The sequence below is a fragment of the Tribolium madens genome, unplaced genomic scaffold (genome assembly GCF_015345945.1).
Source record: "Tribolium madens isolate multiple individuals breed KSU strain unplaced genomic scaffold, Tmad_KSU_1.1 Scaffold_96;HRSCAF=242;Tcas5.2_LG5, whole genome shotgun sequence".
NCBI classification, from domain to species: domain Eukaryota; kingdom Metazoa; phylum Arthropoda; class Insecta; order Coleoptera; family Tenebrionidae; genus Tribolium; species Tribolium madens.
In genome coordinates, this window is record NW_025401068.1 from 10,981,014 (window position 1) to 10,997,427 (window position 16,414).

General features: G+C 33.7%; 1 protein-coding gene across 3 annotated transcripts in view; it reads right to left on the minus strand.

Moving 5' to 3' along the window:
- Positions 1-16,414, minus strand: part of LOC123013958 (DNA N6-methyl adenine demethylase) — a 28,935-nt gene that overhangs the window by 6,872 nt on the left and 5,649 nt on the right. For 2 of the 3 annotated variants that reach the window (XM_044412840.1, XM_044412841.1), the window contains exons 3-7: positions 4,721-4,792; positions 1,872-2,060; positions 1,546-1,615; positions 622-1,491; positions 432-571 (exon numbers count right to left, since the gene is read on the minus strand). In XM_044412840.1, the coding sequence (XP_044268775.1) occupies positions 432-571; positions 622-1,491; positions 1,546-1,615; positions 1,872-2,060; positions 4,721-4,792 (1,341 nt within the window). The remainder of the gene's footprint in view (positions 1-431; positions 572-621; positions 1,492-1,545; positions 1,616-1,871; positions 2,061-4,720; positions 4,793-16,414) is intronic. The other variant, XM_044412842.1, reaches the window with a different exon arrangement.

Consider the following 16,414-nt stretch of genomic DNA (forward strand, 5'->3'; position numbering starts at 1 on the left):
AAGTAAAAGTAAATGTCTAATTTTTTGGAAGAAGAAGTAAGAAAATTTTAACTAAAAGCAAATTTCTGATTTCTTGGAAGAAGTTAAAAAAATTAAGCAAGAGCGATGTGTAGGAAGTAGCAGTTTAAGAAAGCTTTAACTAAGAGCAAATTTTTGTTTTTTTTTAAGTAAAAGTAAAAGTTTAAAAGAAATTTTTAACTAAGAGCAAACTTCTGATTTGATGGAAATAGAAGTTTAAAAAAAAATTAATAAAACAAACGTTTAATAATAAATAATTAATCATAGTTTGGAATTTTCTGAAAGAAACAAAATTTTCAAATGATTTTCAAATTATAAAAGAGCAAGAGTGGGTATTCGACCTTTTTTCTTTCTGTTTTTTTTTTTGTTGACCATAAAAATAAGGTTCATATCGTAATAAATTAAAAAAATACCCATTTTGCTATGGGACAGCCTTGTGCGGTCTTGCCCTCCTTTCCGGTGTATTTGATTTTCTCGATCCGGATGGCTCGTCCTTTGACTCCGGTCCGAGTTTCCAAATCATGTCTCAGATTGATCAAGTTGTTGGCGCATCCTGAAACAACTCGCTTAATTTTCAGTTAGTTCCAATTCTAATACTAGTACCTAGATGCGTGTAGTAGGTTCCGGGCTCGGCTGCGCCTCGCCCCGCCTTGACGCAGTTGCAATAAGGAATTTCGTTTTCGTAGGGACTAGAATATCGCTTTTTTGGGAGTTGCTTTGGTTTGGTTGTGGTTAAATTGGCGCCACCACCACCGTTCACTCTGAAACGGTGATGGTGGCTATACCATAAAAAATGACCGGTGTTTTCGACTTTTTTCTCATCACTGTTCTCCTGCTGTTTGCTCAATATCATGGTTTTTATCCGAGTATTGAGATTGACTCGATCGGTGGCTTGCTCCTCGGGTTTAACTTCTTCTTGCCAGACGTTCTCCTGCCACATTTCCTGACTAGTTCCGCTGAATTGACCACTGCCTGGGTATCCACTAGAGCTGTGTGAAGCTAGCTGCGGGCTGCTGTTCACTTGTGGATACCCAGGCTGGGCGTTTCCCGAATTCGCGTAATTGGAGGGTGACGACACTGACGTGAAGTTGGTACTACTTTGACTGAAGTTTTGATTGCTTGCCGTGGAGTTCACCGAACTGGGCCGAGAGACGTTCTCGGGGTTTCCTGAAGGGGTCGTCGCCGGCGATACGAAATTTTGATTCTGGGGGTTGTACTCCTGGTACTGCCGGTTGGAGGGAGCCGGACTGGGAGTATGGGAGTAGTTCGAGTTGGGTCTTGGAGTAACTTGGGTTTGGTTTGGGGCACTTGGAGGCCGTGTGAGTACTTGGACCGCCCCGGTGTAGAACGTGTTGGTCTCGAAGGTGGGCTGTTGGTACGTCGCTTGGTAGATACCATTGGGGTACTGCTGGTAGGTCTCCAGTGGTTGGGTACCCGCAGGGATCTGCTGGATGAACTGCCCCTGGGTCCAGGCTGCACAATTCAAATTTAGTACCGTAGTGGTTGTGTGGTGGTTAAAAGGGGTACCTTGCGTGGGGTCGGTTTGCCAGACCGGCGCGGGGAACCTGTTGGGGTCCGCGTAGAAAGGCATCGGCGTCTGCGAAAAAATAAGACACGTGAATATCGGAAGCAACAAGTTGGGTCGTTTTTGTGTAAATGTTGTCGAGACGGGAGTATTGAGGCGTATATTTGGTTGTCTATCCCGGAGGGGTAGATGTCTGCATCTTGCGCCCCAATAAAGAGGGAATTTTGTGTAATCCACCCGAGGATCAGATATACCGCCCCCGCCGTTGAGGCAGGTCACGCTTCACCCTTAAATCAATTCCCTTTCTCGACGGAATTTTTACACTCACCATTGGAGACTGTTGTTGGACGGGAATGGCTTGTTGTACGGTGGCTGTCGGGGGTTGAGGACTAGGTCTCGTCGCTTGTTGTTGATTGGAGATTATCGTTACGTTCCCGTTGGACTCCTGAGGGACGCCACTGGGAGGCCCTGAAGGTACCGATGCTATGGGCCCGCTGGGCTTCCTTCCGCGGTAGCTCTGAGGAAAACGCAAAAATCACAGATTTGGACGACTGATCTGCAGGTAGTTGCAAACTAGACTACCTGAAGAACCTTTTTTCATTGTTTACCAACAAAAAACCGTTCAGTTCCGAGGCTGGAAACCGGAGTTGGCGTTGTTTACCGATTTTTAACGAATTGAATCATTATTTTGGCGGGATTTTCCGTTAGCAGTTGCGTGACCAATAAAAAGGGCGATTACCTGGGCGGAAAACCCTTAGGATAAGTTCATGATTTGTTGACTAGATGATGACATAAATTGACGTGGAAAATAAGGGTTTATCGGTTTGGACTGCGAGGTTAAAGGATACAAAATCGACGTGAAAAATTAATGAGGTTTGGGTTTCACCGCTGGAGATATTTCTAATAAAATAAAAAGATCTTAGAATTGAATTACGCTGTGCTAATTAAACGAACGCAAGTAGAGTAATTCTATTCATTCATTATTTATTCCTATTATTATAAATTATTTATTTTTACAGCTGCAAAAACGGTCGTTTTATACGCCTGAAAAACAGTGTTTTCTAAATTCCATTAAAGAACTTAAAAATTATAAAGTTAAAATCAAAGATTTGAATTTATTATTTTACATTTATTATTTTTTATTCACTCTAGTATCTGTCTCAAATTGTTGAAAGACACTGGAGGTTAAATGTATCATCATTTGCTAGGCAACAGTAATTTAAAGCATGAAAAATTCTCGCAATTTATTTGCTGTTTGCCTAGCAACAGAACTTTAATATACGGGGTGTAACGTTGAAGAATACTGTCTTTATTATTGAAAAAAATACAAATGCATTTTTTTCCTTATCAAACTAAAAATTAATTACATTGAAATATGTAAATGGTTCCATTAGGCCAGGTCCGTACTATTTTTTTTCAAATGACGAAGAATATACAGGCTGCGCCACAATTGGCGTTCCAGAGAAAATTTTCAAGTAAGATAAGATACCAGAAACATGGAAAAAATGTTTAAATTAAAAAAATTTATCTGTCAAAAGATTTTGACATTTGACATTTTTTTATGTCTATTTAATGATACTGTTGATCTTGTACATGTTTTTTTTTACAATTATATAGTAGAAGTACAAAAATTTTGCCAATAAAAGCCATAAATAACATTGAACAAAGTTACAATTTAACATATAGCTTTCTTGTTTCCTCTTCTAATAGCCTGTAGCAAAAAAAACTTGGAAAATTATTTTTCCAAGCTACATAAATAGAAATTATTATAGATAATTTTTTTTTTAATTTTTCCCATGTTCCTGGTACCTTACCTTATATGGATTTTTCTCTGGGGCTCGAGTTCTGGCACACTATGTATACAGGTGTCGCCGAATAGGTGAAACGACTCTTGTAAACAATAAAAAATTCTTGATCTAAATTTTCATTTCTTTAGGGTTTATCCCTGCTTGGGTTAAGGACTAATTTTTAACATAATTTTAGTTTTGAAAACTCAAGTATGCTTTGGAAATTTTCAAAAAACTTATTTTTTTTAAAGTCCCTTTTATGTGGCAAATACGACAAAAAGTACCAAATAAAGTTGTCTAAAATCTAAGCTCCTATACCAAAATTTCAAAATCATCGACCATCAATGATTTTTAATTTTTTGAAAATTTAAATCGCGAACTTTTTTCTTTTACAACAGTCTTTTTACCTATCCAGAGACACCTGTATATTACATTTTTTAAATCGTCGTTCTAGATTTTAGTTGCGACGTTGTCAAGTTATTAATTTTTTTTGCAATTTTATGAAAAACATGTTTTGACTGAAATTCTTCTAGCATCTTTATTATTAACAATAGAAAAGTAAAATTTGTCACAATAATAAAAAGGGCTTTACTCTATGGTTCGATGACAATTTTGTGCACTTTTGTTACACAGGGTGACACCTAAAAGTGATAAATTTCTGCGTTATTTTTTTTATGGGTATTGGCTTTGTTTTAAAATCTCGTACTTGTATTTTCGTGTGAAATCTCGTTTTTTGAAAAAATCTCAAATAAATGGTGATTTATTTCCGCTTCCCTGGCCATGAATCATGAAAGTACATAAGCCGTGATAATGTCTGTCGAAAAATTGTTATTGGAAATCGTCTGCAATAAAGAGTTTGATGGTGATAATAAATAAAAAGTGGTTGTTTCGTTGATAATTTTAGTTTTTGTTGGATGTGAGTTATGAATGGGTCTATTTTGGGAGTGTCTTAGGTCCGAGTGGGATTTGGCGAAAGCCCGAAAGGCGGCTGCAGCCCCTGTCGGTACATTTAGGCCGTATTTATCGTCATTTCGTTGTATGATGTTCGTCGCGAGTATTGATTAATGCAGGGCGCATGCTCGATGCTTGAACACATTTTCTACAAAATTTACAATTACCGCCGTGTACAGCTCATCACAAAATAATTCTCTCGTAGAGCTTTGATAAGGTTTTTAATAAGCCTCGGGCAGTGAAAAATCCGATTAAAAACAAATTGCTCAGTACCGAATCGTGTACCAATGCATAAAATTACAATATGCCCTCGCTCAAATTATTTCGCGCCTCCAATTAGCTTTTTTAATTGGTTTTTGCGCCCCAACTAAAATAAAATAAATCAACATCAATAATTTGAGTGAGTCATGTGATCCAAGGGCTCTATTTTGCAACCTACCCCAGCACCTCGTCCCTTTCCCCGGCCGCGTCTTGACTCTCCACGAAGGTAACTCGCATCTCCGTACAGATTCTAAAACAAAATACAAAACGAAAAATAAATCAAAAAACAAAATCATAAAAAAAATAAAACGGGATGGGGGCACCCCCCAAAGGCCCAAAAAGCGATTGCGCATTGTTCATTGATCTAAAGACTGGACATTGACGTCCCGATCGATGCGATGCAACACTAATCAAATATTAAAGTCTTCCTCCCATCTCAAATTTTTAATTATTATTCGGAGCTTTCAAGCGAGAATTTCATCTCGAAGCTTTCGCAAAGTTTACATAGACTGCGGCGGCGAAATGAGAACTTTCATCGATTTTAACTTTTTCGAAAAGATGGACACTGCTTTTTGTTCAATTTCACAGACAAAAACGCCCTTTCACTTTATCATTCCTGATTTTATTATAAACTCAAAGTTTGGTAGATTTGGGGGAAAATAGCTGGAAAATTGTATGCTTGATTTAACCGACCCTTGCAATGTTTGATTCTCTGGGGACTTATTGGCTACGGTGACTGCTCAGGCTTGCTCAACACAAAAAATGATTTTTTTTTGCTCTAGATTGAGTCCCAAATTGCTGCACCGTTACTCAGCAACCGATTTGGACATCCACTGCGGTGGCGTAACAATAGGCCAATTGCCATTTCGACACTCTCAGGGCTGTCCATGTTACAATTGGGTGTTTTAATTAAGTTCAAAAAATGAATAAGCGACTTCCGAAGTTGTTAAACGGAAATGTCGGAAAAGTGAAAGTAGTGCTTCATTTCTCGAATTTGTGCAACGGAAAACCGTAACGGCCTCGTAGTTTATTGTCGTCCGTGCTGAGTGAACAAAAATGGCGTCGCCTCCCCTTAATTAAACCCCGAAGTTTCTCGTCTCGCCGTGTATAATTTATTAGATCCGAAATTTGGTAAAAAATAGGAACTATAAAAACGAATACCATATTGGGTGCAAGAGTAGAGAACGAGAACAACCGTCTGTCTGCTTGTATATCCGGTAGCAATAACCAGGTGCGCTTATTTCCAGGGCTGTCCAAAAACCACCACAACGCCATCGCCGTAAAACCAACAAACGGTGGAAAATCCGACCGTTCGTCCGTCTCACGGAAACAATCGACGTTCGATGGGTGCATTCGTGCGAGAAGTCCATTGAAAAAATCGAAAATTTACGGTTTTTAGCCAGGCGACTTGATGGAGCGTTTTGGACAGCCTTGACGAAAAACACGTGGTCTATGTATCGCTGACAGCTGGCCCAAACTCCACCCACCATGGATCTTGCCGTTATAGCAATTCACCATGCCGTCGGGGCGACATTTTTACATTATTAAAAACTACATTTGCATAATTGGAGTGATTATTTATCGCCGATTTTCGGTTATTGCTCATTTCAAACGTGGGATTTCACTTCCCGCCCAAATTGGACACGCGGGATTGGCGCGTTTGCGACGACAGCAGTTTTTTAAATATGAATACCCCATTTCCAAGCCTGATGGCATATTTCACAAAATAATATTTCAGCTTTATTAACCTTAAATTTGCGTAAATAATTCGGCAAAAATTTCTTGCTACGCCACTGATTGTTGTCATTTTTACTATTATTTTAGAAACTGAACCGTTGCTAGGCAATATAAAATAAAAACCGCCATATCGTTATTATTTTCTTTCAATTGCCATAGTAACTGAATCGTTGCTAGGTAATAATACCTACATACAATTTTTGGTAGAAATTAATCTTGGTGGGCGCGGGGTGTTGGCAATTGTTTTAAAAAGTGGTCGCGTGTCCAACACGTGGTCGTTTCTAAGAATACGTCGTCGTATTGTGCGTCAAGGTCTATTCTGCTAACCCAAATAAAGTCGACCTTCGGTGGCCCGTCTGGAGCGAGCGACCCTTCATCGCGTGAATCCTTTCGGGTAAACAGGGCGAGATTTCCCGGAACAAACCACCGCAAAGTCATATCCCCGAGCGGCCATCCGAGCGACCGTCTGCTTCACGTCTAGCCGCCCCTAACGACCCAACGGACTGACCGCCGCCCCCGCTCATGACGGACCTTTACCTCAGACAACTCGCTCACACACACCCACCCTTTCGCACAACAACACTTAATACATCACTGTCAATCTTTTTGCGAGCACGCGCCACCAAAACCTTCCTTCATGCTGAATGACCGGAAACACCGGGGACATTTTACAAAATCTTACGAGGATTATTATTTACAATTTGGTGCAGCGGAAATGATGCACATTTTAGGGCTTTGAGCCAAAAAAATCTTGATTTTATAACATCTATGTTCTTATAAAGTACTGTTCCAAAAAAAGTATGGAAAGTTGCGATTAACATTTTTTCATTTCTCTAAAATTTTCCTAAAAATTCAAAAAGTAGTTTCAACTTTTTTCACTTTTCTCAAATTTTTTTAACAGGGTAAGTCCGAGAGAGATGGAACACATTTAAAAAACCACTGTAAAATTATAAACTTTATTTCTATTCAAACAAATACATACCAAGTATGGAACCAAACATTTTTTCCTTTTAAACTATTTATTTTTTGAAAAAACTAATTGGTGAGTGATAAAGTACTATAAAAATGTGATAATTTAACAAGAATAAAATTTTCCGAAATTTCCTTTTGTTTTTGAGTTCTACAAAAAAAATATTTTTTTAAATGGCAACCCACTATAAAATAATTTTTCTCATAAAAGCTATACTCTAAGGATTACATCTATCCGCTTTATATTTAATTTTTTCAAAAAAATTTTTACACATAAATTGCAAATTTTGACAAAAAAAATCGATAACTCAAAAACAAAACAAAATTTCGTTCTGAAAATACCATCACATTTTTTATATTACTTTAATTTATATTAATTATTATTTGCTGGAGGCAAATGATTAAAAATAAAACCGCTTGGTTCCACACTTTATATTCACTCTGTACATAATTAGGTATGGATTTTGATGTGCCAAAGTCCACCTTTCCCAGCTTTACCCTGTCTATTCCAAATTACTGTACATTTAAAATCATTATGTTAAATAAGAAGAAAAAAAAGATTCACTCAATGTCAAAGTAAAAATAAGGTAAACGCAATATTCACTATTCAGTGTTGCCAATTCAAGTCATAGGCCACTTTGATCACATACTTAATTCAAGCATAGTATTTGCTGTTCCGTTTCTATAGCAACATTTAAAAATTCACTCTGATGCGTGTTTAGTTGCTAAGAAACAATTAGTTAATTGTCAAAACAGAAATGAAACTCATAAATGAACATCTTACAAATTGTGACTGAAGAAATTGAATCAAAATTAGAACAAAAAACTAAGAATGAAAAGGTTCAGAAAGTCAACATAACTAATTAATAAGAAAATTAATAAAAAAATAATTTACAGTTGTGAAAAAAATGAGATATAACAAAAAGAAAATGGGAAATTTGTATTGAAAAGTGGGTGTAAATAATAATCAAACAAGAAAAATGTGAGAACAATAGTACATTATAAGCGAGGTGGTAAATATGGCTTTACCCCGAGAGCCTCGAGATCGGATAAAGCACAAGGGCTAATGCCATTACCACCGAGGTTTGTATGCTATTTTATTCACAATCGCATTATTTTCAGTCAAAAATTTGAGTAAAATAAAATTCTAACAAAGTTAAGGTCCAAACGTGGTAGGCCATCCAAATGGCGTTTGACTTTTGACATATCAGAAATGTCAAAGAAAATACAGTGCGATCAAAAAGTCTGTCTATCAAGCAAGCGTAGAAATTTAAAACGTATGTCTGTGGAAGATAAAATGCCACAATGACAAATGAGAAATGTCAAAATAATTTTTATGTAAATTATAACAGGAAACCGTGGTGAACGATTTTTATGAATAAACACCAACAAAATCTCATTTTAGGATATTTTGAGACGTTTCATAGAATAATTCAATTTAATTAGCTTTAATTTTTATAAAATAATTTTTTGACATCTAGATAGTATACGAACTGCCATGCAACATACGTCCTCAACTAGGACGCCTACTTGATAGAAAGACTTTTTGATCGCACTGTATTGAAATAATGTGTGAATCTGATTTAAAATCGTCGAAATGGGGCAGTGTATTCCCCCAGAAGTAAGAGAAACTGCTACAAAAGCAATTGAATACTAATTTAGCAAAATATTATGCGTAACTTGACAATTTGAAAGAAAAAATTCCCGGTATTTTTGTAATTTTAAGGTTGGCTATCCTGCATATTACCGCCCAAGAGAAGCAATATTACTCCTCATGAGATTTAATGATATGATTCACAATCTTTAAAAGGTTAGTAATCGGCATATTACATTAGTGATTGTGAATAAAAAAATAAAATTTTGAAATAAGTCCTAAGAGAAACATGACAATGAAATAACTAATGGGTAAAAATTCTGATTTTTAAACAAACTGAAGAAGCAGAAACAAACTGAAGACCAGAAAAAAAGAATCTCAAAAAAAGTTAATTCAGACAAAAAATTAGACCAAAGAAAATGAAAAACGTTGACAGGTTAAAAAAATAATAGGAAAACAAGTCGAAAATGTGAAAATTATGGAGCGAAGAAAGAGAGACAAAAAATAAAATCCAATAACAAAAATAATACATTATTTACGTCTTAGTTTTCGCCTCGTTTTTATTTTGTTTTTTCATTTTACAAAATATTCACTTTGTTTTCGTAATTTTTAATTTGAATTTTATTAGGAGATGTGCCACAGTCCGTTGAACACGCATGGAGATAAAATCGCCAAAATTTGTATAATATTTAAACCGGTTGTGTGTAGTTTGTTTACCATCGATTTTGGTGGAGTTTTAGTGCAAAAAAAATGGAAAGAGTAGTTTGAATCGTTTAATACTCCACTTAATCTAAATCAGTCGCAGCTGTCGTGTCAAAATCCAACCGGTCCTTGTTTGTATTCCCGTCGGCCATTTTGCGTGCACAGCACCCTCATCCCTGCAAGAGCGACCCGCAATGGCATCCTCTCTAAAAATACCACCAAATTGATTCGCAGCGCAATTTTTATATCTAGAACATTATATAATTTACGAGAATACTTTCAGAGAGGAAGTACCCAGTCGGATGCAAGTTCAACTCTGTTAGATTTAACAATCTATTTCCTAAATTAAACCAGCTCGGCTACTTTGAAATGTGAGATTGTTTTGTTGTTGAAGCTCGCTGGCGGTGGCGGCGAAAGCTTCGATTTTCGATCGAGTGACCGGAAGCTGGCATATGCCGCCGCACATGCACCTACACCCCCGGCGGGGGCGGCGGGAGCTTTGAATCGCGGTGCAGTGGGGTTGCGGCACGAGCCACTTTTGTTTTCGACATCACAACCCTTGATGGTGTCTGGGGTGCATTTGCGACCTTCACGTTCTTAGGCGGATGCCGTTAGGGCAACGGGACTTGGGGTACTTGATTTTGCGGCAGGTAGGCGGGGGTGCGATTTTGGGGGAGATTCCGTGGGTCAGGGTGACCGATTAACCCCGAAAGTGAAGAGTTAAGTGGGTGCGTGGCGGCACATTAGCACAGAGGGAGGGCGCGACAACACTATTTTCACTAGTTTCAGGCTCTAGCTTACTGAAAATTGAATTTTATCTCGGTCACCTGCCAACTGAATATGAAATTTACACACACAAGTCACAGCAATTTGAAACAAATACTAGTCTTATACCACTTTTTGCTCCGTCTATTTCTTTTCGTATTTAACTCACATTTTATTATTATGAATTTAAAAAAAAACAAGGATTAACCTTGACTTACTTAATTTTTTAATTAAATGTTTTTTTGTTATAAATTTTGATACTGCTATGTTAACAGAAATGATCAAAATTTTCCAATTTCATGGTCTGTAAAATTTTTAAGACCTTATATTTTTTTAATAAATGCAATTTTGTATTCGAAAATCAAGTAAATCTTTAAATATTCAATATTTTTAAAAAGTAAAGTATACCGGGTGCGCCAGAACTTGCGCCCCAGAGAAAAATGCCATATAAGGTAAGATACCAGGAACATGGAAAAAATGTTAAAACAATTTTATCTCTAAGAACTTCGAGAGTTTAAATTTTCTGTTGGAAAAATAATTTTCCAAGTTTTTTTGCTACAGGCTATTAGAAGAAGACACAAGGAAGCTGTATCCTAAATTGTATCCTAAATGTAATTCTGTTTACTGTTATTTGTGGCTTTTAAGGCAAAATTTTTGTACCTTTACTAAATAATTATAAAAAAATAATAAACAAGATCTTCAGTATCATTAAATAGACATAAAAAAATGTGAAAAATCAAAAAATAAATGTCAAATTTTTTTGACAGATAAAATTTTTCAATCATTTTTTTTCATATTCCTGGTATCTTATCTTATTTTTGTCTGGGGCACCCTGTATAGGATGATTTAAAAAAGATCACCTTTTATAGATAATTTCTTTACGATATCTACTACAGTAAAATGAAGAAATAAAATAAAACGAGCATAATTTGATGAAAACTAGACGTAAATAAAGTCAAATAATTAATATTTTTGTTCAAGATATTTATTTATTAAGCTTCTTCCCATTATTTCTTATCTTAGTCCACATTCTTTGTTGCATAATTTTAGACTTGTTTTCTTGTAATTTTTCTTAACCTTAACGTTTACTTATTTTCTTTTTTCTTTCTCAAGCTTTGTATTTTTAATTTCTTGTCTCAATTGTGCATTTTTCTTAGTTTCTTCGTTTTTACCTCCTTGTGTTCAGGTCTTTTTCAATTTTCGTATTTTTATTTCCGTTCTGTTCCTTCAGTTTGTTTAAAAAAAAATGTCAGGCTTGTTACCCACAGTGCAGACACTGCGCATTTTTCTTCCTTAATGTTTTATATTCAGTTTTTCGTTTTTTGTTTGTGTTTCACTTTTTTCGTTCTTTTTTTTATTCTTAGTTTGATGTGACTTCAAAGTTTTTGCTTTTATTTTCGTTCTGTTTTGTTACATTTTTTCCTCATTTTACTGAACGTTAAGTTTTTCTTATACAAATTATATCAAATTTTCAATATGTCAATTTTCTTTTTCTTTTGTTTATTCATAACTGAGTTTTCTGAATTTTCATTTTGTTTTTGTCTAAAATTTCTAGTTTTTTTTTTGTTTCTTTGCCAAATTTTTGCCCTGTCTCTCCATTCACAGTGTTTAAAAATGACCTGTTTTTTTCAGTTTTTACAATTATGACATAATTATTTTGACGTTCTGTTTTCATTTTCATTTTTTTTTGTTCGAATTTTCTTTAATCAAAATTTTAGTGTTACCCTTTTGTATATCTTTTTTTATATTCTTAGTTTGATGTGTTTTTTTTTTTACTTTCATCTCGGTTCTATTTCTTCACTTTGCTTTTAATTTAGTTTCTTACATTTTTTTCCTCTTATTTTACATGACATTATAAGTTTTTTACATAATTATTGTTTTGTTTGTAATTTTTGTTTGTCCACTCACTTTATATAATGTCTCAGTTTTCTAAATTCTTAAAGGTTTCTTAAATTCTAGTTTTTTTTTGTTTTTTGGGCAAATGTTTGCCCTGTTTATTTATTAAGTTTTTCAGTTTTTTATTGGCTGTTTTCTGTTTTAATTTCATTGTTTTTATTTTTGTTTTCGTTTTTTACCAATTTTCCTTTTGAGATTTCAAAAATGTTGGAAAAAAACAAAATAAAGAATATTTCGTTCTACATTTGTCACAATTTTGGCTTATTTTCATATTATTTTTCTAATGATGACTTTTCAGTCACACTTTCGGCAGTTATCTTCTTAAATTTCTTATTATCTCTGGCTTTTCTGAGTTTTTATTCTGTTTTCTGTCTTAAATTCCTAGTTTTTTTTATTTATTCATTCACAGTTTTCAGTCATCTGACTGGTGGCTAAAAATAATCTGCTTTTTCTAAGTTTTTTCCCTTTTATTGTCACTTAATTTTTTCTCATGTTCTTGCGATTTTTCCTTGCTTTATCAAAGAAAAAATCCAATTTCTGGCAGATGCAGCGTGTATCGTCCTGATAAGCCCGAGTGGATTGCAGCGTTGCAATGTATCGTTTAGCATTCTTAAATTTGGCAACATTTGGCATTTGCCGTTCCAGCCGGGATTGATTTTTTCGTCGCGAAGTGCGTGCGGACGTGGGGGTTAAGGCAATGGGGGTCGAGGGTGTCGCATGAGTCATCATTGCACTCGTATTCTTATCGATCGCATGCCCGAGCGGCATAATCCTAGACATCGTTGTAAACGCTTTATTATGGAGGAGAGGCCTTTTCCTACCACCGTCAATGGACACGTCTTTGCCCAACTTTTTTCCTCAATGAATTGCTGCTGCCTTTAATTCCAACGAAAATCAATAAGAGGAAATCGCGAAAAACGCCATTTACCGAGGAGCCAAGTCGACAATTGCTCCTGCAAATCCAATTTCTAGCCTGGGAGGCTTTGTTTTCGCAAAATTTATTATTTGGAAATTTGAATAATCAATGCCGGGAAAACTGCCAGATTCGGTTTTTCATTTCGGACTAATGAAGATAAAAGTTGGGATAAATTATGAAACGAAAAAATTTTACATTAGGAGGAAAATTTGGAAAAAACGGGCGCCGCAGAGGCGGGCAGTTTGGGTAATTGGAAGAAACGAAAACGATTCGGTGAGCGAGATGGCAATTAACGAATAAGAAATTTAATTTTAAAATATTTCTATACTTATTTCTATTTTTTGCTTTTTATACTAATATTGTTTTCTTGTTTGTTTGGAGATTTTTGATTTAAATATTTCCGGATCAAATTTTACATTTTCTGTAGAATGTTTACAAGAAATTAACAAAATGTGTTATTTGTTTATTTTTAAGATTATAACATCGTTCTTTATTTAGTATTCTAATCTTATAATAATATTATTTAAATAAATAATAAAATATAAATATAAATAATATTATATATTTTGTACTCAATGTTAAAGAGTGCTTTGATCAACTAATTTCAGTAGATAAAGTAGTCTTTTATCGTCTAGTGAAATAAAGTAATTTTTTTTACTGTTTAGATGAGTACAAACTAAACCTCGTGAAAAAAGTCCACTCGTGACTCCGTCACTCACTTAACCTTTCACTCGTAGATAAACAATTTTTTATCGTCTTGTGTAATAAATAACTAATATTATTTTATTAATTTCGAAAAGCTACGATTTATGAATGGATCACTTCATTACTCGTATAATGAAAATAAAAAGCAAAAATACACAGAAACAATAATTTATGAAAACTAAGTTGTAAATTATGTCTAAATTAATTCCAATTTTTGTTTTTTTTTTGTTTTCGATAATCATTTATTCGTTTCTTTTCGTTTTCTTTTCTTCTTTCTACTGTTTTCGCATTTTTCTTAACTTATTTTTCTACACCTAATAATTAATTATTATCTTTCTTAATTTATCAATATTATTTTTCTTTTTATCTCAAGTACAAATAAATACAGTTGTTTTAATTTTCTTGTCTCAAACTCGCAATTTATTCAATCACAATAAGTTAGAGAACTTTTTTATGTTTTATTTCCGTTTTTAGTTTCTATTTCTTATTTTTTTGTTCTCACTATTTTTCGTATTAGATTTCTTACATTTAATTTTTAGTTTAGTTTCCACAGTTTACGTTTCAGACTGTTTTCTATTATTATTTTTTTAATTTCTCAACATTAATATATTTATTTTTCTTTTTCAAGTTTATCACTTTTGTTTGTTTTGTTTTTCTTGCCTCATACTCTCAATTTCCTCAATCACAATAATTTTGTCGTACAATTTTTCCATTTTTTGTTATCTACACATATTTCTTATTTTCCTAATTTTGCTTTTTTAATTATTTTTCTATAGAAAATCTTACACCTAATTTTCAGCTCAAGTTTTCTACATTTTAGACTTTTCTGGTTATTTCCTTCCTTGATTTACAGTGAAAATGAGTTTTCGAGGTTTCGTGTTACTGAATATTTTTATATCTGATATAACGAAAAGATAGGTACAAAGAGTAACTTGAGATTCCCCAGATCAAATTAAAGCGATTTGACCTAACTTACCTCTATATTAAGTTCTTTAATAACTTTTTAATGGATTAATCGATTTTTATGAAATGTAATACATGCAATTTGATGTCAAAACCGCATGTTTTGGTGCTATTTTTTGGTTTTATTATTAATGTAGAGTAGTTCTTCTTCTAGCGTAATTCTTTTTTTATTCGAAAGGAAAATTATTTTTGATTAATTTTTGTATTTTATACAATTTTTGAATCGGCCTTGGTTTTAGTGTAAAAAAATTATTTAACTACACGTGTTAAAATTTTGGACGTTGGCCATTTATTATTGTTTTTGAAATTGTACAATTTTTTTTTAGGTTTTAGTTTCTTTATGTATGTTTGTGTTAGTTAACAATATAGTTATTTATTATACAATACGATAAAAAAATAGTTTATCTACGAGTGAAAAAGTTAAATTTACGAGTGAGGAAGTCAAGAGTGGACTTTTTTCACGAGTAGATAAACAATATTTATCGTTTTATTTTGCCAGAATTTCTTGAATATAAACAGTAGATAAAAATTACTTTATTTCACTGAAATCTACTGAAATTACTTGATAACATTGAGTACAAAATATGTAAATGTGATTAATTATTAATTTAAACAAAAAAATCATAATTTTATTGGCGTCCTTTTTAAACGGTGCAACTTGGTGTAGAGATAAGTTGGGTTAAATCGCTTTAGTTTGACTTGGGGAAACTCAAGTTACTCTTTATCCCTCATTTTTTCGTTACACCCTGAATATTATTTTATTTAAAAATTATAAAATTTATGCAAAATTAACTTTATATGGCATAAAATATACAAATAAACATAAATTCTTGAAGTAAAACAAAAATTTAAAATTGCATAAATTTATGTATGTAGATATAGATTTTATTTATTTGTCTTCGAGGTGATGGAAAAAAGACTGTCTGATACAGCTTTCCTTTTTTTTTCGAAAAAGCTTTCACAGTCTTTGAATTTTGTGTAAACAAACAGCTGAGGGAAACCGGAAATCTGTTCAACTTGAAGAGGAATTTGACTAAGATGTTTGAGACATCGAGGAAAAATTACATTATCGAAAATTCAAGACATGTCACAAATTATTATTTTTTTCATTCTTAAGTTTCTCATTTTTTGTTTACTGTGATTTTCTTTTGGTTTTCCTCTTTTGTCAAACGTATTTAACTATTTCTCAAAACTATTTCCCACCTACGTCGCTTTAACATTAATTTATCAAGTGAAATAGTTTTGAATAATAGTGAAATACATTTGAGAAAAGAGGAAAACCAAAAGAAAAACACTGTATTGTTTTTTGTCTCATTTTCTTCAATCACAGTTCTGTAGTCGTTCTTTCTTTTCATTAATTTGTCTTATTTTTTAGTCAAATTTTTTAGTTCGAGTTCAGTTCCATCATCGGGTTTTTCTTATTTTTGTTTATTTCTCTTCATTTCGACTACCTTATGTTTTAGCTTTTCTAATATTATTTTTTCTTTCTGAAGTTTCTCAAAATCAAAAGGTTTTTTCTTGTTTTTTTATGTGAGGAAGAGCGAGAAATTTGAAATTGGACCAGCTATTGTTTTTATTAATTAATCAAATATTTGGAATAAAAAGTGAGTCAAAAATAACAGTTT